This window comes from Thunnus maccoyii, chromosome 15 (assembly GCF_910596095.1).
Source record: "Thunnus maccoyii chromosome 15, fThuMac1.1, whole genome shotgun sequence".
Classification (NCBI taxonomy): domain Eukaryota; kingdom Metazoa; phylum Chordata; class Actinopteri; order Scombriformes; family Scombridae; genus Thunnus; species Thunnus maccoyii.
The window spans coordinates 22,033,988-22,060,231 of NC_056547.1; the positions used below are offsets into that span (position 1 = coordinate 22,033,988).

Here is a 26,244-nt window from a genome sequence, read left to right on the forward strand (position 1 = left end):
TCTTCACTTCAAGTTATCTGACAATTGTCTGTTTAGATAAAAACCGAGGATGAGGGGTCTGTAATATGAGAACGAGTTCAAATAAAATTTCAAAGCCATGCATGTTGTGTATAAGTGAGCTTTTTTTTTTTAAAGGTTTGGACTGTGACTTCTGTTTTTGGTGTACCAACCAGCGAGTTTGAGTTCCACTCCACTGTGGTCGATGAGTGTCCCGTTGACCCGGTTGCTAAAGGGCTCAAAGGCAGTGATGCTGAGCATAGCCGGCTGCTTCTTCCCCAGGTACTCATAGGAACCCCTCCAGAGGGAGTTCTTAGCAAATACACCACCAGGAACTGAGAGAGAGGGATCAGGGGCATCACAGGAGGAAAAGGATAGAGATAGAAGTGGCAAAGAAATTATTATTTTTTTTCTTTTTTTGTGAAGGTTTTGTGAAACTCTTTAATTTTAAGACCTGCAATTGTATAACTTTCTGTGCCAGGAAAGTCAAATCATGTGCTGGGTTTCCACCTTTAAGCTGAGATGAGGAACGAGTCAGTGAGATCAGATAAGCACTGTGGATAACTGTGGTGAAAGTTAAATACAAGAGAGAACTTATTCTGACACACATTGTAAGTGAGAGAAATAGTAATGAATTAAAGTATGGTGATCTTTAACTCTACTGATTTAACTAAAGTCAAATCTACTTCAGGGCACCCTGCTGATGGCTTACTGAGAACCACTGAGAGAGAAGGAAAGTGAATAGAAACAACATTTCATCTTAAAAACACAAGAAGGAACTGTCTTACCTGGTAATTTGGATGGTGGTTCCTGCACTGTCCCCACTGGGTTCCTAACACTCGGGCGATTATCAGCTGGGGAGCATAACAACAACTGTTGTAACTGAAAAAATTATTTATTAAGTTCATCATGTGAACGTGTGAAGTGTATACCTCAAGAAGTAAAAATAAAAGATCTATTCTTCTTAACATAACTTTAAGGTAATTGCAGAAGGAGGATGTCATCATCAGCACTTCCTGACTTCCTCCGTGACTAATAACCCCTGTGTTGTCCAGAGTGAGGGCTGTCTGCGACGGGACTTGACTCATGCGTCAAAGAGCGGCCTGGGTGTCCCTGCCGGGCTACGGCTAAGTCAGAGACACAGTTTTGCAGCTTCAAGGGAAGCACTTTAATAATGCCTTACTACTCACATGGGGCTGCAGGACTACACCACAGTAGTAAACATACACCCACACAGACAAACAGAGCAAAGAGGGCTTTACACGCAACTACAAACAAAGACAGGTATACTGATGCTAGTTTATGAGCACAAATATCATCCTGGATAAATGTATACAGACACAGACAAACACACATACACACACATATTCCTACAGCCTTGTGCTTTATTAGCTGCCAGTCTTTTGAGCCGTCCTTCCATCACTGTGCCCACAGGCGCTGTTAATATCCTGTATGTGCTAAGGCCGGTTCTTTTTCTTGCCTTCACTCTTAATGGCAGGGCCTTAAAAATATCCATCAACCTCTATATTTCAGCAACAGCTTGGCACAGGATCCATCACATGGATATCCCCCTCTTGTATGTCTTTCTCTTTAAGCCATTAGAATTTGTCTACCGTAGATAATTGTGGTCGATGACTCCATTTTTTTCCTATATGTATTTAGGCCAATGCTTGGGGGTGTCTTAATGGCAGTCTATTTGTCTGCTAGACCTTGTTAACACTGCCTCACCATTTATAAGAGGTACGTCTTCTAACCTAATCAATGGGATGCATTGGCCTAATCAGGTTTTGCACCCTTGTTAATTTCAAAGCTTAGGTGTGTGTACGTGTGTGTGTGTGTGTGTAATTCCATGCGGTGTAACTGTGTGATGGATGGGCCATCTTGCCCTGGCATGTGTCTGAGAATAAGCAAGTGTTAACAGAGCTATTCATCCACATTAGGTGAATCCCCAATTTCCCAACCTCTGAGTCACCACTGAATCTCACGCCAGTACGGCCCCCAGTGGTTTCCATAAAAAGTGCTGATGGAAACTGTGCATTATAACTACGAGGTAAAATATTTAAGTGTTTGGTGTATCTGTGAGAAAGTGGGTGGCTACGTGCACACATTTGTAGTTGTTATGAGGTTTGGTGCCTGTATGCATGTGTTTAGGTTGTTTTCCAAGGCCATCAATATGTTGGCATTCACTTAAGTCATAAGTAATTAAGCAATAAATTTAGCCACAGCAAAAGCAAAAAGGTTGCATGGTCTTTGCATATTTATATATTTCTCCATGTTTCCTAATGAAAGTAATGCAACCATATTTATACCTGCACAGTAAGGTGGTTTCCCAGTCCAGCTCCCATCGGACCTGCAGGTCCTGTGCTCTGATCCACCAGCCAAGTAGAAACCGGGCTGACATGTATAGATCAGCGTGTAGCCAAGGGATGGCAGTTCAATAGCTCTCACATCAGACTGGGCTGGCAACTCCGGCTGGCTGCAGTGGTGAGCTGGAGAAAGAGAGGGAGAGAGAGAAAGAGAGGGATTAAAGGGACCAAAGAAGAGGAGAGTGGAGCTTTAGAGAAAGAGGTAAGGATGAGAGGATGAGCGGGGAGAGGGATCAGAAAAGCCACAGATAAGAAAGAAAACATATTGTGGAAGAGAAAAAGTGAAAAAGGAGAGAGCCAAGGTGGAGATGTGGGGTCAAGAAATAGCGTATGTAATATGTAGGTGTCAAATTTGGGGAAATTACAACTCTTGCTCAAGGTTATGTTCACCACTCAACTATACATATGTTTTTACAAGAAAAACAGACTGTGTACTTACCTATGCACTCAGGTTGAAAACCACTCCAAGTGAGGTTGGGCAGACAAGTGCGAGAAATGGAGCCCTGCAGCAAGTAGCCCTTTCTACAGCTGAAGAACACAGTGCTGCTGATCTGAAAGTAGACACACATGAGGATGTGAGGATATTGTATAGAACACAAAGCAGAGATTGCACATAAAAGTGTCAGTTTAATGATCATTCTGGGGTTTGTTCTTACATATTGTTCTTACACATCCTCTTTTTACGCTCTTGGAGCTGTAAGTACTTTTATTGGTAGTTGGAATACCTCTACCTGGTGAGGATAAACTTTGCTGTCATTTCCAAGTAAGGATAGCTCATTATATGTGCCTATAAAATGAAAGAATTAATAAGAATTCTGACATGGTTCATTGGATCGTTATGGAAGATGAAAGGATATAATTTTGTTGAATTTTCAACATTGGTTTTATATTGTGTGGGGATGAAAATGAATAGTAAATATATTTCTTCATATATTTTTAACATATTAGTATTTATAAACATGAATTTGAAATAATAGGGCTGAGGAGAGTAATAATGCTACTCAAATGTATTATCATAAAATGTGTCCTTTTCAATATTAAATTATTTTGAATTATGTCTTTTGTTATGTGGATAGAATAACAATACACACAATTAACCTACCCTGCCCCCTGAAATTCTCTATAGAATATAACAAATGAGCCCAGAAAAAAACATTATTAACATAGTTATAGTATAACTAGAAAGAAGGGTCTGGAGCTGAGAGGTGTACTTTCTCATAACATCAGTATTGATTTATCATTGCCGTCCATACTGTGACAAAATGTAAGTTGCAGTAATAATGGAAGAAAATACATTAGCAGAAACACTCTTTCGGGCTTTAATATTTTTTCTCTGAAGTGGTCCGCATAAAGAATGGCACATAGAAAGGTTTCTAATTGATTGTTCTGTTCAATTTCCTGTTTGACCACATATTCACACCTGATAGCCTTGACTGTTGTTCTGATTTCCAAAGAGAGGAATGCCTGGGTCTCCACAGGTAGTGTGAGTAGGATCTGAAACACACAGACACACACACACACACAACAATTCTATGATAACTATTTGCATGTTAAAGCAGATTCCATTCAATATATACATGTCATCCACAACAAATAGATATATCCCTTAGAGTCATTGTATGGGAAATTGCATTTTCACAGGCCTGGCATGAAAAACTGACTGTGGGAGTGAAGGCCATAAATTACTGTATGCAGACAACCAGGCACGCATACACATGAACGCACCTACAATGCACACGTGTGAGTGAACATCCGCCCGCACACTCACACAGAGAAATCCTTCAAAGTATTTATTAGTGATCTGAGCACACTCTCAATCCCTTCTCAAAGCAGCTTACAACACAATGACAAACTCGCAGGCCTTATTAGTACACACCCTGTTAATCAATTAATTCACACATGGCATGCACTATAGCTTTTCAACAATCGTTAAACAAACTGGCTGATAAATAATGCATAGGTAGTGGAATTACTTGTGACTTTTGGCTATAATGAATTCATGTTTAAACTAACTGTTATTGTGTAAAAGGTTTGCATGTGTGAATATTTTACAGCACTCCAAATACCAAAACAAACCTAAGGGCTGAAACATTGCATTTCATTTGATCTGGAATTTCTATCTGACCACATGTTCAGATTTCCTTGAGTGCTTCTTACTGCAGCATACACATGTGTGCCTTGTAAGTGAAATGGTATTACTCTTCCTTGTTTAAGTATGTTTATTGCTTAAGGGAGGTTTATTGCAGTGGGGACCAATATGTTCTGCTGGCACAGGGCCAAAACAAAAGAATAAAGTTTGATACTCATGCAGTCTTGCATTACTAGACCTTAAGTATCTCCACACTACTGTATGTCTACACTGTGCTAGTGTAGATGAAATATTTGGCTGAATATATGGTCATTCTGAAATAGGAGAAATAAACATTGGGTTGTTTTAATTAATTATCATAATTGAAAAAAAGAATCAATATAGCTTGTTTGTTAGGTCAAATGCTTGTTATTCTTTCTTTCTTGCAAAAGTCAATCAAGACCAAAAGAGTAAGCATAAGGGAGCGCAATGCAAAAATCAGCTAATTGGAAGCTTATCCCACTCTAATACTGTACCGTTAAAATGTTACCTGAAAGTAATGACATGGAGTACATACTGGTGCAAGCAATCACAACACTCTTTCAAGTCATTACTTTGATCATACCAAATACTGTACATACTCAATAAGTTAGAATATATCATAAATAGAGGAACTAACTTACCTATACAAGAGGGTTGCGTGCCACTCCAGGTGCCATCATATTGGCAGTATCTCCTGGTAGAGCCCACCAGGACGAGGGGAGTGTAGCAGGAGAAGGAGACGGAAGAAAGGTAGGTAAAACCTCTGTCCTCCCTCTTCCCCTGGGCCGGCATCCCTGGGTCACCACAGAACACAGCTGCAAAGACAAAAACAGAATGATGGAGAATGTGAGAAACAGGAGAATGTGAGGTGACCCACTAACCATGTTGGGTTTTAATAAGATATTTTCAAAGGGGGGTGAAATATCCCACAAGGGACATACTGTGTTTATACTTAACATACTTGGATAACAGAAAGGTTGGACAGACATCAATGACATGTAATATAATTACAGCATGGTGCCACTTACGGAAGCACTGCGGTTTCTCGCCACTCCAGTTGCCGCTGCCCTGGCATGTTAACACAGTGGGCAAGGACAGCTGGTAACCTTGGTTGCATGAGTAGCTGATGCTGGAGCCCCAGGTAAAGTCTGTACCAACAACCTGTCCATTAGGGATGGTGGGTGGTGGACCACAGACAATCGCTACAAGGAGACACAGAGAAATTGCAGGATTTTATGTATTTTGCAAATTAGGTTAAATTATGTGGTGCTTTTCAGTCTAAGTAACCATCAGTATAATTTAAAATGATGAAGAAAATATAGTTCTGAAATAATGTCAAGAGGCCAAGGTGGAAGAATTATGTAACCCACCCAAAATTTGCTCCTTTCATGATCACTTCTTGCTCCTTTTCTGTAGCTTAAGTCATCTTCTATATTCATCTCATTACCATATTGTAATTCATGTCATCCTGCATAACTATACCTTTACAGAGAGGTTTGGTGCCATTCCAAGTGCGATCCTTGGTGCAGATGAGAGTGGAGGCCCGGTCAGCATCCATGGTGAAACCAGGAGAACACTGGAAACTGACGGTGTGGTTGTAGGTGAAATCACTCCCCAACCTGACCCCATTGGCTGGCACTCCAGGGTCACCACAATTGATTACTGCATGGATAAAAAAGTAAGAACAAATGAAAGGGGTAATATAATTGAACAATGAACACAGACCTAGTGGAACACAAGGACTGAGGTGATGAGATAGTGTGTTTGGCTAATGAAAACAGAAACAATTCAAAAGGATATTATGTCTAAACCATATTATTTGATGATTTAATTTGCTTTGCGTTTCATTGTACTCAATAAAGCAGGAAATCAATATCACACACTTAGGATGAAATACAAGCAAGTAAACAAACAAATTTAAAATTGCACTAAAGATGGGTCCTCAGAGTTAATGAACTGTTATGTGCACTCGACCCAAGCAGTCCACCTCACAAACAAAACTTGACAATTGAAAAAGCAACATAGTTTATGCATCTTCACAGGTAATTAGCATTCATTCATGGACAACCACTGTTGGACAATATATTTCTACCGCATATATGCATAAAAATATTACTTACTCTGCAACTGACAAACTCTTCAATCACAGTCACCCACAAAGTGACTTAAGACTTATGTGAAAGAACTGTCCTTGTACTTTGTCTGGTTTAGAGCTTTTAGGATGCAGAGACTACATTTTGCAAAGGGTATTTCACTACAGTACCTCCCTAAAGCTTAAAAATGAACCACATTTCTCCTAAATTATTCTTTTACATCCTGCAGGGAAAACAGTATGATTGAGTAACAACAGTGAGAATTCCACTGTGTGACTCAGCAGCATCATAGCACAGCCCTGCTGTAAATGTCTGAGATGGAAAATCCAGGGTACAGAAGGACAACTTGTATTAAGTTGCCTTGGGACAAAAAGGCATTATTAACTGCATATGACTAACGTGCCAGCGAAATTCCCAGTGGGGTAAGGAAACTGGGCCTCTTGGAGGTGTAATGTCTCCTCTTGACTGAGCAAGCACATATATGTCCATTGGGCTGGTAAGAGTGTGATGTGTGGAGCCACAATGTCTATCTAGGACTATTAACCCTATAACAATACTTACAGGGTGGAGACACAGTGAGATAACGTCTCCTGTTTTATAATAATATTCTTAGATTATTGCTCATGAACACAGTTGGGAGGGTTACTTTAAAAATGTATTCTGATACAATTACTAATAACTAGGGATGCACGATATTGGATTTTTTGCCAAGAAAGACAATATATGAAGGAAGAATTTAAGAAGACTGGAGTTCAGGAACTCAGCCTTAAAACTTTAATGAACCTGCCAAGTGGGTGGAGCAGCAGAGTTGACTTTGAGTTCATTAGACAAACAGGATTAATGTGTAGGATTTAATCTCTGGTCCACACTCCGGAGCAGAAAGTGGCAGTAATGCACCTAATATGCTGGTTGCCAACTGCCGTTATAAATCAAAAAGACCCCCCCCCCCAAAAAAAAACAGAGTGGTACATCCTGTCAGCCGAGGTGTTTCCTATCTGTGCAGCCGAATTTAGCAGCTCCTCAACGGACTGTTTCATTTCATCCTGACAGTCCCGGTGCCTCCTCCGCAGGCTCCACTTCACTCAAGCTGCCCGTCTTCCCACTTTAACCTGAATAACAAACCGGGGCTCGGTGCTCTGGTTGAACCCACATTGAAAGCCGAGGCTAACGTTAGCTGAGAAGCTAGCAGAGCATTAGCCGCAGCAGGGAAGCACAGCCAGCTAGCCTCTTCTAGCCTCCCAGCTAACGTTAGCCCCGGTTCTGCATGTGGAGTCAGAGCGCCGAGCCCCAGTTTGTTATTCAAGTTAAAGTGGGAAGAAGCAGCGGGTCTGACGGGCAGCTTGAGTGAGGTGGAGCCTGTGGAGGAAGCACCAGGACCGTCAGGGTGAAACAGTCTGTGCAGGGAAGCACAGTCAGGCGGAGGAGGAGAAGGCAACAAATTGGCCTCTCGTAATCGGCAGAAATGGCCGATGCCGATATTTCATTTTAGAGCTGTTATCGGAAATAACAGTAATATCGTGCATCCCTACTAATTACCTGTTAAAAAAATGTAATCAGTAACGTAATCCAAGTATCAAAATATTAAAGTAACATAACTTGATTGCTTTCTGTTACGTTTGGATTACCTCAAAAGTATGCGATAAAGACAAGAGAAAAGAACTATCTATAAGATGACTTTTACTTAAGTGTATTCTGTAAGACAACAGAACAATTCAACCTTAGAAAAGAAAGTGGGGAAACCAAGATTTTTAGCATCAGACATGTGTCCTCTGCCCAGTGTATTTTTAAAGAAAAATGACCTTTAAGCAAATTCAGAAAATAGCCTATAGACCTACAATCAAAGTGCACAACACATAATGTGCATTACAGAGAACGTTCTCAGGGAAAGCCTCTGATGAAACAGCGCTTGGCCCACTGGCTGTGTGAAGCTATCACACAGGTACACCGTATGTCGCAGTGGGGGGAGACCTCCCACTGGGTATTGTGCTCACTCTACGAGAGCTTTGTCCTCCTCCACAGCTCTTCTCAGAAGAATGGCAGCGGCAGACATATGTGCAACAGCATCATGGGTTTCATCATGTCCTTTTATTCAGTTCTATCTACGTGATATGTCTGAGTTTTCTATATCTCATTCAGTACTGAACGTGCTCGGCGATCAATGACACACAGCTCTGGATACTTTACGCACACACAGTGATCTCGGTGGAGAGCTGTTACGTGTGCTACAAGCTGTTATATACTCAAGCTCTCTTTTAACATATTTCTACGAGTCTTTGGGACTGCCATAGTGCGTAATGACAGTCCCTGCTTACTCTCCGTACGTAAGTTCACTGTGTGTGAAGTGTGTGTACGTGCGTCTGCTGTGCGGAACCTGCGCACGTCTTGTGGTAACATCCTCTTCTCACACCATCATGGATCAAGTGAGTTATTTTGCCCTCTTGTTCTTGTTTTGCTTACGTTTTGGACTTTTACAGTGCATGGTAGTATCGTTCTTTATTTTAAAATGTATCATAAAATTGTAATCCTGCTAATAATCTCCATTTTTACTAAATGTATCGGTAATCTGATACGTCCTTTTTTCTGTAACTTTAACGGAATAGTTACCTTTATATGTATCCTAATTACATAACGCTGTTCCATGTATTCCGTTACTCCCAAAGCCTTCTGGTGAATAGTACACTGCTGTACACTACTAAATAACATGTGTGTTTGTTTTTTTTTTCCTCAATAAAGCAGAAATCATTCAACTAAAATTGCTTGTATTCACAGCCCCTTGAGTCAGTGAGGGTGTACTATCAAAGTGCGTTCACATGTACCCTTTCACTCCTATGGATTACTGAGTTCTGAAATCCATAATGGTGCTTCTTAGGTTTTATCCTCTCCATTCAGAAGAAACTGGTGACCTCTATTTTCTAGGGTCTCCTGGCTTTGTACAGCAACTGTGTGCATTTTGTGAGACATGATGATAAAGCACTGTCAGTCAGACCTGTGCCATACAAAAAAATTTCATACAAAAATCTGCTATTACAGGTGGTTAATATGACTTCCATGTTCTCCTGCAATTCTTGCGGATTATTTCCTATTTAACCTGCATTATCATTATCTAAAAAAGCATGGATATGTATTCTGCTGGTGTCAGAACTGTTCACCAAACTGCAAAGTGTGAACTACTGTTGCAGTACATATAAAGATGAGAGGCCAGCAGGTAGACAACTCAGAGCTGTGTAAAAGCCAATAAAAGGGAAATCATCCTCAACTGAGCATGAATTTCCATTTAAATATGAATCAAAAGATAAGCACTACATATAGATTCACTGAGGCTCTTTCTCTGTAAGAGCTGTTAATTACCGGAGCACTCGGGCATGTTGCCGGTCCAGGTCCCGTTTACAGTACAGTGTCGGGTGAGCAGGCCAGTAGAGTAGTAACCCTCCCTGCAAGCATAAGTAATGGATCTGGAAAACGTTAGGCCATCGTGGATCAGGATCTGGGAATTCCTCGGAGTTCCCGGGTTTCCACAGGAAATCACTGAGAACAAGAGAGAAAAAGAGACAGAAGCAGAAAGGATTAGATACTGCTCATTTACAGACTAATTCCTAAGTGACCAGAGGGGAAAGTGTACATGTATTATGTGTGTGTGGTGTAAAATAGAGGAGGAAAGTACAGGTTTGAAGACACTTGGCGCAGTACCATTGAAGACTTTGCATTATCGAAGCCTTTTTGGAAAGATCAGAGATGGAAGTCTTAATTATATATGAGAAATTCTCCTCAACCTTACTCTCTCCTCATTTCACTCCTTTTTGCTATCAGCTTATCTGTATTTAACCTGTCCACCAACCGAATTGCCAAAAACTTCAAATTACATTTTTGTACCCAGCAATATAGTAGTAAATAAAGCTGTGTAAAATACAGTATAACTTCCAGTCAGTGTTCTTCTGTAGAGTATTTTCAGGGAACCATGAAGATCCGTTCCTTATATGACTTAGAGCATGTTTATAGTACTCCTGATATGTATTTTAATAAGACTTATTCTAAAAAGTACACAAATGAAGGTGGGTTTTCTAATAAATTCCTTTATACTCCTTCACCTGTGTGGTATGCGTTTTCACTCAGTTTGTTTTCCCTTCCCTCACTTTTTTTCATCTGTCCAACCCTACCACCACCCTCATCATCTTCCCATGCTTCCTACTTCATAAGTAACTCTGCTTTGATGGGCATATCCTTTGCTCAGAAAATCCCTTGGTGTCTGTCCGGCCGCCAGCGATGGTTCTGTTCATTACAGTCTCCAGCTTGCCCCGGGCCCTCAGAGCCCCGTGGGCATTGCCCTCCCGTAATGACCAGATGTGGCCTGGCCCTTGAAGTCTGTGCCAACTGAGAACAGGTGGGCAACCTCAGCTAGTGGGCATACCACACACCAGAAAGGAACGAGACAGAGTGAGGCAAGGGAGAGAGGTGGTGGTGTGGAGAGAGGGGGATGAATGTATGTGTGTGTGTGTGTGTGTGTATGTGTGTGTGTGGAGGGGGGTGTTAAGAGCACAAGAGAAAACAGCCTGGGAGACAGGATGAAGCTTCTGGAAATAGGCACAATGTATACAAGGATGAGGGAAGGAAAGGGGGCCATGTGATCATGGATAAGAAGAAAAAAGCTAGGAAAAAGAAATATTATATAACTGAGGATGGTAGAACTTACCAACTCAAAGGTGTAAAATTGAACCAAGTTTATGGATGGTTTTATCACTTTAGTGTTAAATAAATTTAAAAGAAAAAACAAACAAAAAAAACAGGTTAGACACAATGAAAAAGAACACATTATTAATAATTGTAAAGTTGATATGAAACCAAATATGAGAGCAGATGCTGAATGTCTTCAACAGGTTAAGGGCTACTGTTTAACACAAATAAACCTTGCACACCACTGACAGTAATTGATTTACTAATGATGTACATCAAGTTCAATTTAAACAACTCCAACTTCAGTGTTTGCACAAGATCACCTCTTGAGATCATCCTTGACGTCCTCTCTCTGTTTTACTTTTTCTGCTGAATACAAGATGTTCCACAGTAGAAAAAGAAGGATTGCACAATAGTTCTTTCAGCATTTGTAAAGTCTTTGTCCTTTCTCAGCAATAACAATGGAAAGTGTAGGGCCATAAGACCAAGATGGATTGCTCGTCTCTTTGCACACATAGTACACATTCAGAGAATTTGCTTTTTCAGGTGGCGCCCGCAGAATGGATTCAATCTTGCAGAAGGAGAAAAATTAAAAACCTTGTGGTGTTTAGTCGATACATAAAACATTCTCTATTATGAGTCCCAATTTCTCTTGCTCAATCACAGTTTTCCATTTTTGCAAACATATGCATATTTTGCAATGTGTCTTTGATTCAATTTGTTAAGGCAGCGGCTAATTACACAATCAGTGATTGGAACATACGGTACTTGCCACAATCTGCGAGTGAAGAAGAGCTTAAAATGTGAAGCTCAGTGAAAACATTTGTCTGAGATCAGCTAGCTACATCAAAATGTAGGGATGATGAAATATAAATACTTATTAGCAAAGTAACCACATTTTAAAACATTTACCAAGGCCACAGCTGACTCCAATTGAGGATATTATTTGGGTTTCTAGAAGTCCTGAAACTATGATAAAAATCTATGCATGAAAATGTTCGTGAAACTAATGCAGTAGGAGTAATTAAACAAAATGTTTCAAGATTGCTTTAGGGATACAAGTTACTGTGTGGTAGATGTCCTCTATATGTCTACAGTGCAGGGTTAGGGTTTACAGTTCAGTGAACATCATTTTCAACTTCAACTCCCCAGCTGGTCTGTCAGATATTGTGTTCATTCATTACTGCTCTTTTTTTCCCCTAAGAAGTCCACCCATTTACTCTCATTTGTTTTCCAACACTGGTCAAGGTTTATATTGCAATGGTAGCAATTTAAGCAGTAGCCCACATATGATTTTCCCCAGCTCCTCATAAGGAATCCTAAGGCATTTCCAGGCCAGATGGGATATGTAATCCCTCTATTGTCTTCTGGGTCTGCTCCGGGGTCTCCAGTTGGACGTGTCCAGAATACTTAGGGGAGGGCATCCTGATCAGATTCCTGAACAAACTCAACTGGCTGCTTTCGACGCAAAGGAGCAGCTGTTCAACTCCAAGCTCCTTCTTGATATCCAATCTCCTCACCCTGTTACTAACGAGTTTTATTCGTATAGTCACTACTAAAAGTTCAAAGCCATACTGTGGGTGAGACCAGGAACATAAGTTGACTGCTAAATTGAGAGCTGCACCTCAGTGTTCAGCTACCTCTTCACCAAAAATTGGTGGATATCACCCCGATCCACCTATTGATCTCATCTTACCATCACCTCACAACACTCCAACATTCTTAAACTCCTTCACTTTGGGCAGTAACCTTGAGATTCTGTCTCTAAAAATCACTAACAAAATCACTGATAATGCACAGGCTTTGTGGAGTCTGGTCCACTGTGAACTTACTAGACTTAAGTATGTGTACACAGCTCTTAGGCCATACAAGGACCAGATGGCCGGGAGGAATGATCTCAGTACCACTCATTCCCGCAGCTACTGCCACAGGACAAATTGATTTTGTCCAAGTATACAAAACACATGTGGATTGACAGGTGACCTCCCATTACCGCCCCAGTATCTCTGTGAGGGTGGAGGGATAGAAACACATCTCTCCTCCTGAAACCAAAGTTTGATAATTGGCTGGAGTCTCCTTTCTAGCACTCTAGGCAAAAACTTTGCTGTGTGCTGTTCTCCTACAGTTTAATTGGTGCACACCCTTCATTTCCCTTTTTAAAAAGAACTGAACCTGCCCCTACTCGTCCATGTTTTCCAGAGAAGAAAGAAAAAACACTGTAAATACATGTATGTATTCCTTACCATGACACTCAGGTTGAGTACCAAGCCAGGTCCCATTGGCCAGGCAGGTTCTCTCTGGTGAACCTTTCAGCATGTAGCCAGGCTCACAGCTGAAGCGAACAACACTGCCCACTGTAAACTCTTCCCCCAGACGGATACCGTGCACAGGAACACCTGGGTCTCCGCACAGCCCAGCAGATTCTCCTGGAAAGGTGAAAAAAAGGTAAATATAGCTTATATTTTTAACAAGATGAGACTACAATTGAAATGTACTCTCCACACGAGTGATGTTTTCATATTAAAACACAATAATAATGATGTGATTAGAACAGGGGCACACAACCCCCTCCAAACCAATCAATCCAACAGGAAACTAATATTTCCCTTCCTCCCTAAGGAATGACTAGCTTCCCAAATGTATTAAGTTTTATTATATCTATGTGTTCAACATGCAAAAAATGTTCAATAACAAAACAATTTCTCATTTGATTGAACTGTCATATACCGGTTCTTGCTTCATAGGTCCATATCCTTCATTTAAAACAATCACAAACCATTTTGTAATGCTGTGTACTGTTCTCGCTCCTCCTTTTATAAGGTGCTGGTCAACATCACTTTAATAGTGCATAGCTAAGAAAGTTGGGCAAATCTTTATAAAAAGGTCATGTTTGTTGCCCGTTGAGAGAACACTAACAATCCCTGGGATATATATGAATGTTGTGAATTGTGACATTAAACTGTCAGCATGGTATTTTATTGTCAGTTGGCTTATGGGTGTGTGTGGTAGTTTGTGCATCTCGGTCATATTTTTTGTTTGTGTGCATCTCTGTCACACCTTCGTGAATATGTTGGTATTTGTGGATATGCATTAGCATGTGTGGACACCCCATGGCCTTTCACATGTGTGAGTATACTAGGAGCCCTGGAGCGAATCGCTGTAAGGGGAGAGAGTATATGGGGGCTGATGTCTTTATAGCGGTCCATAACCCAGCTGAGGTGTGGGTGTCCCTGTTCCTCAGTCTAATATGAGTAGATTAAAGCAGTTTTATGGAGGACACTGTCTTTGCCCTTGAGGCCTGTGAGGCAGACAGGCAGCTCCATCTTTGGTCCACCTACTTCGCTCATTACCTGCTAACAGCTGCCACCCAAACTCTTTTATTTGTTGGCCTGGCATTATGAGGGCATCGATGTGACTGGATGGTGATATTACATTTGAATTAATCAAGTATTAGAGGAAGAAAGAGGGAAGAGGATGAAAAAACGGGCTACAACAGCACATAGCTCCAAATATGATGGAATGTTGCTAGTTCCAATCTTTTTATTTAAGTTGATCTTAAAAATCAAGTTAGACGCTGTTTTCCCAAAACAGGGTTATTTTCAGTTTCATCATCATCCAAACCGTCAGAGTCAATCTGGGTGTAGTTTTCCGTACCAGAGCAGTGTGGTGGTGAGCCGCTCCACTGGCCATCCAGCTGGCACATGCGCGTCGTGTTGCCGATGATGGTACGCTGGCCGATGCAGCTGTAGCGGATGACTGAGCCTACTGTCCGACGGTCGCCTGAGATCTGGGCATACGGTGGCATGCTGGGGCGGTCACACAGCACCACTGTCCAATCAGAGCGGAAAGGTGAGAGAAAGAGATTAATGAACAAGTAAAAATGTTTTAAGCAAATGGTGAAGAATAAATAAATACACCGGATATCGGATATATTTCTTCGTAAATGATTTATACAGTGTAATAATGTTGGGTTACACTGGTTTGGTGTTGGTTAGCACTACATTTCTCAATATCAGACCATATTATACCAAAGAACAATCCAACCGACTAAGAGACTTATTTGTACTCAGCCTGTTTGGAAAACAAATAGAGGACTTAATTTCTTTCTACAAATGGAGGCAAATTAACTGGGGCTAAAATGATTAGTCAGTTAATTGATTAGTGGATCAAGAAACAAACAAAAAATATAGAGTAAACAATTAATCAGTTAATCATAAAATTGAAATATGAAATAATTCTTTTTTTTTTTTTAAAATTGCAGCTTTAACTGTCATTACACAGTAAGGTTTCCCGATTTTTTGTTGTCTTCCCATCTCACTTTTGTCACAAAAATGATGTTTAACTTAAAGGTAGAGTCAGTGATTCTGGAGAAAGATTATTCAAAACACTTTTTGTCAAATTCAGCAAATATCTCCTCACGATTCACTAGCTGTCTGTTCTGTGTGTGCGCTGAAAAAAAATCTGGTGTTCATACGCAGCCCTGGCTCTGTGAATGGGTACATTTACCATAAAACAGTTTTTCAGGATATGACAGCCTGTCTCCAGCACCCTTTCAATGATGAGGGACCTCTGGAGAACTGGAGAGAGAGGCCACTTCGCATAGGAAGTGTTTTCTTACAGAACAGATACACTTCCATTTTGTTAAATGCATCAATTGACGCGGGGGTACAAACCACATTATTGTGTAAAGTGTCCTCTTTTCCAGTATACAGAAAAGTTAACATCATGCAGTGCCACTTACAACCAACCCCTTAAGTACTCACACAGGCACTTGGGCAGGGAGCGGTCCCAGGTACCGTCCCCCTGACAGGAGATGGAGCTGGTGCCCAACAGGTAGTAGCCGGGGTTACAGCGGTACGACACGGTGGTCTGGAAGCTGTAGCGATGTGGCCCGCTGGGAAGCACCTGCTTAATGCTGTTCTCTACATGGCCTGGCTCTGTGCAATTCACAACTGAAGAATCGGGATCCAGAGGGGAGAATGAAAAAGACAGCGAGAAAAAGGACATTGTGTTAGCATTTCAGGTTCAATTTAACCAACTGTTAAATCTGGTGATGATGGCTTCACAAGACAATTTGTGAGTCATGTTGACAGAAAATAAAAGAAGTGTATTGACATTTTTCCATCTTTCTTTGACAATAAGATGTAAAAAGTCTTTGGCTGGAAAGAAGAGAGGGGAGACTTATCTGATTATGATAATCTCCTGTATACTCTAATATATGTATATGACACCCATACAGAGAATATTCTACATTCAGTCTACAAACATTGCCTTTCTTGATTTCTTTCTACAGTATCTTTCCATTCCTGTCCTCATCTTCTACTTCCACCCATCCAGCATCCATCCATCCGCCCCAATCCAAATGAAGTGGGAGGCAGACTCCGGAAATAAACATTTGCTTCATTAGAGCCAGTCTCCTGCTGGCCGCCGTGGTGCAGAGATGGTGATGGATGGAGAGCTCACAGGAGAAGAGGCACCATGTCAGTTTAGCACCAGATGGAGAGAGTTAGGGAAGGGGAGAATGAGGGATGAGTGAGGAGCGAGGGACAGCGAGGGAGGTGTGGTACAGAGTTAGAGAGGAAGAGGCCCTGATGGTGCAGAATATATTAAAATTCATGACAGAATGTCAGGCTACGACTGCTACCAACACAAATCCATCTTGATATCTCATACAAGACACAGACCAAAACCTTACATTGCCTCAACAAAGTCAGAGTACACTGAGTAACAGTTGCTGTTTAGTCTATAATGTGAACTACAACTAAATGTGTACTATGATGCCAAAACTCTAATGGCTTCTAAAACACTGTCTAAGAGTGCCCACGCAGCCATTATGCCCCAGTTTGCTTTGCCAGTCTCGCCCCCACAATTGTGCCTTTGCCACAGCCAAGATGAACCAATTGTATGCTAATGTGCCTAAAAGTTTGCTCATTTTCATGCTCCCAAGCTGGCTAGTACAGCTAAATTACCCCCCAAATACCTATTATAATGTATCCCTTCCAGTAGAGTGCTGACCTGTGGTGCCATCATTTACAACTTACCGCATACTAACACTACAAAGCGTATTTGAAGCAGGGGAGCTGCTTCAGCGTGAGACTTTCCAAGCTTGGAATTCAGCTTTGAATAAATGTGCTCGGGCAACATAGGCTCACAAGCGATCCAACAGTCATCTAAAACAACTGACCTCCTGGTAAATGTTTTGTGTGGCCCACTGGGCAGCGAGAGAGAGGAAGCCAAAAGGATGAAAGGAAAAAAAAAAGAATAAAAGTGAGAGGGGAAGAAGGGCTGGGGTAATTCATCTCTGTTTCACTCAGAAGTGGGGACCCCGGCCACCCTCTCCTCCTCTTGGTCTCCTGCCAAGTAACGGCCCTGTAAGTGGTGTGTCAAAGTGTGTTTTTTTTTTCTCTCTCTGGTGTCTCTTGCCTTTTATTGTTGAAAGACAAACAAACACACACGAGTCATCCAAAGAAGGTGGTGGTGTGGCTCTGTTGCTGTGACTCAAATTGGTGGTGATTAGAGAGGGATGGAAGACTGGCTGGGCCGGTCTCCCTGCATTATTGATGGAGCCTACAGACTAAAATCTGGACCGTGGAAATCATTACCTTTGTCTGACTGACTCCAGCCCAGCCCTCACCTCTTTTCCTGCCTTTTTATCTATCACCTGCTCTCTCTCCCTATAAAAGAAAAGCTGATGGTACAGCTTAGCTAAGGCTGAGGTGAGATAGATGAAGCAGATGTCATCATAGCACTTATAGTTTTCCACTCGGGAAGGGAGTGCATGGCAGACAGGAGAGCATGCCTCACCAAAAACGTCTGGAATGCTGTAATTAAGGTGATAAATCTGATTGACAAAAAGACCTCTAAGCTACTTATGTCTCCACATCAACAGTGAGGATAATGTGCCATCAAAACAGACGCCCACATTCACCCACCGACACACACAGCCACACGCAACAAAATGCATCTCAGAGTCAGCATCTGCATGGAAACAAGGCCAATGGTAATATGATGTCACTACTAGAGCGGAGAGATTTAAAGCATATGTCTGGGAGAAAATCTCGCCTGCTTATGTATGCAGCAACCAAATGTACTTCTCCCTTTTTTTTTTTAACTGAAGAAGGATTCTGAGACTTGTAACCCCCTCATCCCTTCATAAATGTCTAAAAAAAAAAAAAAAAAAAAAAAAAAGGCCAAATCCTTTCTCTCCTCATTTAAAACAAACTCATAAGTCAATCCGTCACTGGTTCTGTCACTGTCTTGTTACAATCGGGGGCCCCGACCTCACAAGCAGCCCTTTTCTACGCCTGTCAGAAAGCCCTCAGTTAGTGGGGACTTAAGAGACAGATGCGGGTGCCGAGATACACTGCTTGTCGGGAAAAACACTGCCAAATTAAAAGTCCTTGCTTTGCTCATTCAAAGCAGAACAGGGTATTTCTTTTTCTCAGCAAAAGCCAGGATGCAGGTCCCTGAAGGCTGCTGTCTTTTATTCAAGCTCAAGGATCCTGTGATTGTTTTTGGCTGTCTGCATGGTTATTAAGCACGTCTGTTTCCCTGACAGACAGGTGAGCCTTAGGGTGTAATAGACGTAACATGGCTAGGAGGAAATAACATCATATGTAAATATTATCTGGAACCTCCACGGACCATGTGGTTGAGACCATGGTAATTAAATAATCCACGCTTCTCGTTGGTTTTTCATTTCAATTTCCCCTAATATGCGTCGTTTAAACTCTTTCTCCCTCTGGGTGTCTCTGCGCTTCATCTCCGCTGTCTCTATGATTGGGGTCATTGGTGGTCACAGAAGATATGACCTTGCACAATACAATAGGTAATTTAATACCTACCCACACAAATGGATGAAAATACAAAAAGAGACCCATATCCCCACAGGCAAGTACAGGCACACTTTTTTGACAATGTCCTCACTCTGTGCATTAGGTATGCACAAAGCTGGCGTCTGTGGCTTATTTAGCTCTCAAATTATTCACACAGCATGATACGTATAAATAACAACGTGAGCTGCTCTGCTACACCTATAAATAGCTAATGTAGCGGTGTTGTGATCATACATGCATTTAAATATTTTTCTCATATTGGAATACAAACAGATGGATACACATACAATAGACTTTCAAATTATGGAGGTCTCAGGAGATGAAATTTTGATAAATTGTTCTCTCATGTTCACTATCGGTGCCCTCAAATGACTGATTACCACGCTTAATTAATCTATTTTGTTGCCTGAAATTAGTTTCTTTAAAATAATTTATGTCTCAGTGCCTACTGGATGCAATGACAGACAGGATCAAGCACATATCTTCCATCGGTGCTGGTTCTTTGTAATTACAGTATCCTCCCATTCATCTCTAGTCATAGTTTTCCCACCCTGACACCTACCTGGTGCAGTGAAAATCACACTGTAAACACACTGACTAATAAGTTTGAGCATTTACTTGACACTTACTTTTACACCTTGGGAGAGCGTTACTCCACTGCCCGTTGGCCTGGCAGGCGGATTTTACAGCCCCCTGTAGAACATATCCAGTATTGCAGACAAAGCGCACAACATCATTTAAGTTGAACTGGGTTCCCTGGGTCATACCGAAGGTAGGGTTGCCAGGGTGACCACATGTGATGGCTGGGAAAGGAGAAAGGAGAAAAAAATCATGGTCATACATTTCCAGAGCAGGTTAATTAATTCTAAAGGTTTAATATCAAAGTCATGAATAAACAAGGCCTGGATTAGCAAAAAGTAACGTCACATCAAAGATAACAACACAGCAACACAGACAACATTGAATGTAGATGCTGAGTATTGAACCAAACAGGCCCCACTGCAGCTGCAATGGGTGTATGTCTCTATTTTCACCAATGGCCTCTAGTAAAATAATCTTCTTGCAAAATTAGTTGTATCATTGAAAACAGTGTATCATTTTGGAGTAATGACCTCATCTTCAAAAATATCATGGCAAAACGTAGACATGAGGCAAAGGTGGCTTTTACAGGGTATTTCATGCGGACGCTTGGGCAGGAGCTTTCTGTAAAAATGTTCAATAACATGAATTAATTAGTGATCAGTATCAGTTTGCTCAAGTCTAATGACACTAAATTGGTGGTCGGTATCAGCCCTGAACTAGCCTGATCAAAGAAACTCTAGGTAATATATGTCTGCACTTATTAAAAATCACTAAGTAGCAACATCATTAAGCTGGAAAAAAGTACTTTGTTGTCAATTTGCATTTTTTAGTTTTCTAGCTTACCAGTGTTCCTAGTAGAAAAAGTAAATCTGCAGCCCTGCTTTGTTCATTTGAGCAGTTCAGTCTTCAACTATGAATTATACCAGCCTTAGCTTTACTACTAACTGGATGATTTAAGCGTGGGTACTTACGAACACAGACAGGAGTACGTCCTGACCAGCGGTGATCCTGTTCACAGATTCGCACTGACACCCCAATGAGACGGAATCCTGGGTTACACTGGTACACAACACTACCTCGATAGTTATAGTTCTCCCCGATGATCTGTCCATTCACTATGGGCTCAGGAGTGCCACAATGGCCAGCTACAGAAGAGTGAAGAAGAAAAGAGTCAAGGTCAGTCTTTTGAATCCTGTAAAGAGCATGAAGGCCTTTTCACTGATGTTTCTAAATCGGTTTAGTTCCACAGTGCAGCACTTTATAGTGTTAGCATCACTTTTTGGTGATGGGTATCTTACCCAGACACTGGACCTGTGTTCCGCTCCAAAGCCCATTTGACATACACTCTCGCACACGAGAGCCCACTAATGTATATCCTGTGTTACAGGAGAAAATGGCCGTGGCTCCATACACAGTCAGTGTTCCAATCTTGTTGCCATTTGGTGGGGTCCCAAGGTCCCCGCAGGAGATGACTGAAATGACAAAAAATATATTATAATCCAACACAATGTTTGGTTTTCATTTTGTTTTGGTTAGAAAATGTGTTACTCTTTAGTTATGTTTTTGTCTTATTATCACAAAGGAAATAAGATACATTTGGATGCAATTATTTTTCATGCCTGACAAATAACTTTTTTCTTGTAGAGGTTTATCAATTGTTACTGCAAATGAGGCTGTTAACCCAAGAAACAGTAGGAAAACTGGAATACGGGATAGTAGTTCACACTTACTCTCACAGACTGGGCGTGGATCTGGGTAATTCCAGGTGCTGTTGGCCTGGCAGCGAATGACCCTTTGACCCCTGTAGTAATATCCCGGGTCACATGTGAGCATCATAATAGCATCATATTGGTTTTGAGTTCCATAGATTAGCCTCCATCTCCCATGTTCCACAGCAGAGTGTCCAATGTCAGGGCAGGTCACCGCTGAAAGGTCAAACGTTAAACCAACATTATTAATTCAAATATCAACTTGAGTTTGCTGCTGTTACCGTCACAGTGGGAGTGGGCTGATAATAATAGTTATAGTTTTAGCTGCTTGTAGCTGCAAACCATGTACTACATGTAGTAGTAAGTATGACAAATGAGTTTTAATCTCATACCTGCAAGGGGTATTTGTAACCCATGCTAGGTTAGTAGCTAGTTATTTTAACAGCTAGCTAACAGTTTTTTTTGGTTGTTTTTTTTTTTTAAATTCAAGAGTTAAAAGTTTAAGAGTTTGTTTTGTTGCAACTCAACAATCTGACAGTAGAAAATACTCACGAATGCATCTTGGAGGGGCCTCAATGGGGCTCCACCTCCCAGATTCCTGACAGATCACTGAAGTGGTGACAGGCCCGGCAAGTCGAAAACCGGGGTTACACTGGTACGTAGCCCTGGCTCCTAAAGAGAAGTCCTGGCCCACAATACTGCCATTTACAGGAGGTACTGGCATTCCACAGGACATCACTGAAATGGAAAGAGGGATGTGGAAAGAGGATAAGAGAAAAAAAAATAGGATGAGTTAAACCGCAGGTAGCAAAGTGTGTTTTAATAACCATCTTTGTATGCAGAGTGCCTAGCTCACAATAGGCTTCCTCTACAAACACACTCCCAGAGTCGGCATTGATGTGCAGTAAACATTAGCTCGGGCTGCCATCTGCACAACAGTAAACAATCAAGTCTAGAGAGAGCACATGCAATTCATGTGGAGATTACACCTGGTGCAGACTTGACCAGATACTGAATGGATACCCTGCTGCTCTTGGGTTTCTTGCTTGAACTGATACTGTTAATGAGACTGGTTGGAAACTAGACTCTGGAAGTAGATATCATGCATTTGTGATGGAATATCAAATACTATAAAATTATACAATTATACACAAACTAATTCATTGAAATTGGAAATCAATGACGATGGCAAAACAGCATCACAGCCTTCATTTTTGTATTTTTTATTAAATAGCACTTTTAAATTGAAGTAGATACATTTTACTAAATAACTATGACTTTATTTATACTGGTCATTTTTTTTTATTCTCAAATAACAGTACTTTCAAACTTTTATCATCTGTAACTCTGTTTAAAGTAGGCAATTTGAATTGTTGAATCCATCACTGATCATGTCCAGAAAAATGAGCACAGTGACAAGCAGATAACTGTGAGCAGCTTTGGTAAACAAACTATCATTAATCTGTTGCAGTGTTATCTTCAAAGTGATTCTGAGGAATGGTGAAATGAGCTTCCTTGAAGCATGCCTAAGGCTGAGGAGCCGCTGGTGATGGCACGCTGTCAGCTGAAATCCCGCAAATAAACTCAGTGATAGTTTTTTTTTTTTTTTAAGAAACTTAAATGGGAATAACTAAACTTCCAAAATACATTTGCTACAAAGTGTCTTCTTCAGCTAAATATGCCAGTTAGGCTACTGAGTGCTAAAATCTCATTTTTCTTTTGAACAGTTTCCAAATCATCACCTGCTGCGATGGTTGAGCCCTCACCTTGGCAAAGTGGTACCGGTGCATTCCATTGGTGGATCCCCTGTGCAGTCCGGGTGCATGTGGCACTGCTCTGGCCAATAAGCCGGAAGCCCTGGTCACAGCTGAAACGCAGGGTGCTGCCCAGCTTAGTGCCTGTCAGACTGTGCACTGTGCCATTTACAGGGTTGTTTGGTGGGCTGCAATAGGCCGCTATGAAAAAAATAAAAGAGATAGGTGAAGATCTAAAAATGCGTAACCGATAAAATGGAATGCAACAAGCATAAAATCCCAATAATGATGCGAGTTCTTGTTTAGGAAGTGAAGGATTAATGTGCCTTCAAAAGCACAGAGCCCCAGATCTCTTATGCATCTGTCTTCTACACCTGGCATGGTAAAGGAGGATATATATTAATACAAGCCCAACAATCCAATCTCTATAACGCAAAAACTGCAGACTAGAGACAAGTAAAATTGATTAAGAAAACTAATGTTCTGTGAAGTGAAACAAGAGTTTGTCAGCACATGCAGAGGAAGATCATAAAAGTGGGCATAATAACTGGAGCAAAGTATCTGTTTTTGTTTGTTGGCTAAACTGGTGGCAGCAATAATCTTTTATCATCCCAAATTGTGCCAGCAACAGGTCCGTAGTTTCCAAAGAATAGAGGACACTCAGGCCTCAATAGCATTTTCCAAAACTTGCAATAAGATCACATAACCACACACAATCTGGAAAATAAGAGGGTTTTGTTAACGAAAATTAAAAGAACGCACAACTGAAACTTTTAAGAAATTGTGGCCCAACCGTACACTGCTATGTGACATGGAAAATGGTGTTCATTTTGGGGAGAGATTAGGATGGAAGTGGACCATGGACTCAAAAAAAAAGCATATCATCCATTACACTTAATCGCTATGACCACATTACATTTCTATAAAAATGCAAATTCCGATTCAAACCACTCACATGTGGCGATGAAAATGCCCTCTCTTTCAAGTTAGTGGAATTTTTTAGTACTATGCGGACAATCAGATTAAACTCACTTAAGGTATAAAAACTTAAAGCCATGTCATATTCAGCATTTATGAGATGTTGCAGTCTCACACAAATTGTTCCGGTGAGACAGATGATGTGAGACTTTTTGAGTGAGCTGACGTTTTATGGCACTAAAGAAGATGCTTGATAAAACAGATTTTATGCAGAATTTGACACTGAGATTCACTAAGTTAGACTTAGACTTCTTAGTCGGCTATACTCAGCAGTTGTCTGTCCTCCTTAATGGCTATATTAACAAGAAATAGAACACACACAAAAATCTAATGTTTACAGCTAGTGATATTTAATACACCGAAAGAGCTACTGTATGGTCCTTGGCAAGGCCTTCTCCTGCCAGTCACTGTGAGTGGTGGCTCCTGAGCCACCCTTGAGTTCAATTCTTCACTTTCTATATGTGTCTCACTCATTCGTCCCTCTTTCTGTGTTCCTCGCTCCTTCTCTCCCTTCTGCCTGTTATAGTGCACATCTTGTCTCACCGCAATCAGCCCTGCAGCTCGGAGGAATCAGATCTACATGGGCAGGTGACTGGATTGGAATAGATAATAGAGAGGAGGAGAAAGAGGGAGGGAAGGAGGGAGAGGATGACACAGACGAAGGGAGGGACATATTGCATAAAGAGATAGTAAGAGAAGATAGTGACTGTCAGGTACATTGTAAGTTGATTGAGGTAAAAGATGAACGCATTATGGATGGAGAGAAAGAGATGAAAACTGAGATGGGGAGGTGCTAGAGGAGATGTTTGCAAGTCTGTGATGGAAGACCAACCCATGGAGACAAAAGATGGATTGATGAAAAACACAGCTGAACACACTGAATCTGCTTGTGCCATCTGCTTCTTTCTCACCACCAAGGTACTACACAAGGCAACTCCATATTGACCATGGCAACTTGTGGGTTCTCAACCATCACTTAGTCCATCTGTCACTTAGCCTGCTATGGCAAAATTCATCATGGGTAAAGGGAAAAAGAAAAAAAGAGTAAAAGAGGCAAGAGAAAAAAAAAGGCATGGAAACGTCAGAACATCCGGTTGGGGAGACGGAGCGCTCCACTGAGAGGAGGAGAGAGACGATTAGTCAATCTGGCTGAGTGGTGTTGATACAGAACGGAGGGAGCCTTTTAAATATTTACACAGTCATAATTCACAGCAAGTTATGCAGGTGTCGTTACCAACAGATCCTTCATGGCAGCAGGACAAAACAGAGGAATAATAAGCAATACAAGAACCAACATTTACTAATTCCCAGGTCTGTGCTGCACAGCAAGGAGTGCTGCAGATGCCTGCCGCCCCCGTTAGGTTGTCATGGAGATGGGTCATATTTCTAGCTGTTTAGCTGCAGTTGGATGCCCAAATGTAGGTCTTGTTGACACCTCTGATAAGATCGAAAACACAACAGTGTCTAGATGTAACAAAGTCAAACATGAATTTCTCCCGGTAAATCAATCCTAAACATGCCAGACTTTCTCTACGCTAGGTGACAGTATCTCTGGTCTTTTCTCACCTGAGTAGCGTATGCGGAAGCCTTTGTGGCTGGTGGTGTGATCGAAGGACCAGTGCAGGTAGACTTTGTTGCTGGAGCTGGTGATGCTCAGTGGGCTGGAATAATTACCACTGAGGGTGATCAGCAGAGGGCTCTGTCTGGATGGGCCTGGACGGAGAGAGGGGGAGAAAAAAATATCGGAAGAATCCATCAATGAAAGTCTCATGACTGTCTATAAAGGATAAGAGCACCGACGCTATTCTGCAAATGAAAACTAGCGCTGGGTCTTCAAAATAATGCCTTGTGTTCGACCTCGACACACAGATCCGATAAAGGATTGAATTTTCCTAAATGTAAACTTGGTAAACTGGATTTTTTTTTAAATGCTGAATTTTGATTTGAATCTCAGCTATCGCTTTTGAGAAATTGCGCTTTTTTTTTTTTTACACGTACAGCAAAATCAAAATTTGTACAGCTCCTAATTGTGAAAAAAAAAAGATTTCTTCCCATAATTGGCTTGGCAGCCCCAAGGTTAGCAAATGTCTGTTCCCCTCCACTCGGCAGAAGATAAAAAGCACTAATCAGCAACACTAGTGTATATACCCGC

The 26,244-nt window shown here is 41.3% G+C and overlaps 1 protein-coding gene across 8 annotated transcripts in view; it reads right to left on the bottom strand.

Annotated features, from left to right (window-relative positions):
• Positions 1-26,244, bottom strand: part of csmd2 (CUB and Sushi multiple domains 2) — a 270,946-nt gene that overhangs the window by 19,576 nt on the left and 225,126 nt on the right. For 7 of the 8 annotated variants that reach the window (XM_042436067.1, XM_042436065.1, XM_042436068.1 and 4 more), the window contains 19 exons: positions 25,659-25,805; positions 23,127-23,315; positions 21,913-22,098; positions 21,382-21,576; positions 20,950-21,123; positions 20,623-20,796; positions 19,699-19,872; positions 15,998-16,186; positions 14,889-15,062; positions 13,478-13,660; positions 9,915-10,091; positions 5,956-6,135; positions 5,502-5,675; positions 5,115-5,288; positions 3,784-3,857; positions 2,803-2,914; positions 2,307-2,486; positions 786-851; positions 171-332 (listed from right to left, as the gene is read on the bottom strand). In XM_042436067.1, coding sequence (XP_042292001.1) covers positions 171-332; positions 786-851; positions 2,307-2,486; positions 2,803-2,914; positions 3,784-3,857; positions 5,115-5,288; positions 5,502-5,675; positions 5,956-6,135; positions 9,915-10,091; positions 13,478-13,660; positions 14,889-15,062; positions 15,998-16,186; positions 19,699-19,872; positions 20,623-20,796; positions 20,950-21,123; positions 21,382-21,576; positions 21,913-22,098; positions 23,127-23,315; positions 25,659-25,805 — 3,084 coding nt within the window. Of the gene's footprint in view, positions 1-170; positions 333-785; positions 852-1,004; positions 1,125-2,306; positions 2,487-2,802; positions 2,915-3,783; positions 3,858-5,114; positions 5,289-5,501; positions 5,676-5,955; positions 6,136-9,914; positions 10,092-13,477; positions 13,661-14,888; positions 15,063-15,997; positions 16,187-19,698; positions 19,873-20,622; positions 20,797-20,949; positions 21,124-21,381; positions 21,577-21,912; positions 22,099-23,126; positions 23,316-25,658; positions 25,806-26,244 lie in introns of those variants that run through there. The other variant, XM_042436073.1, reaches the window with a different exon arrangement.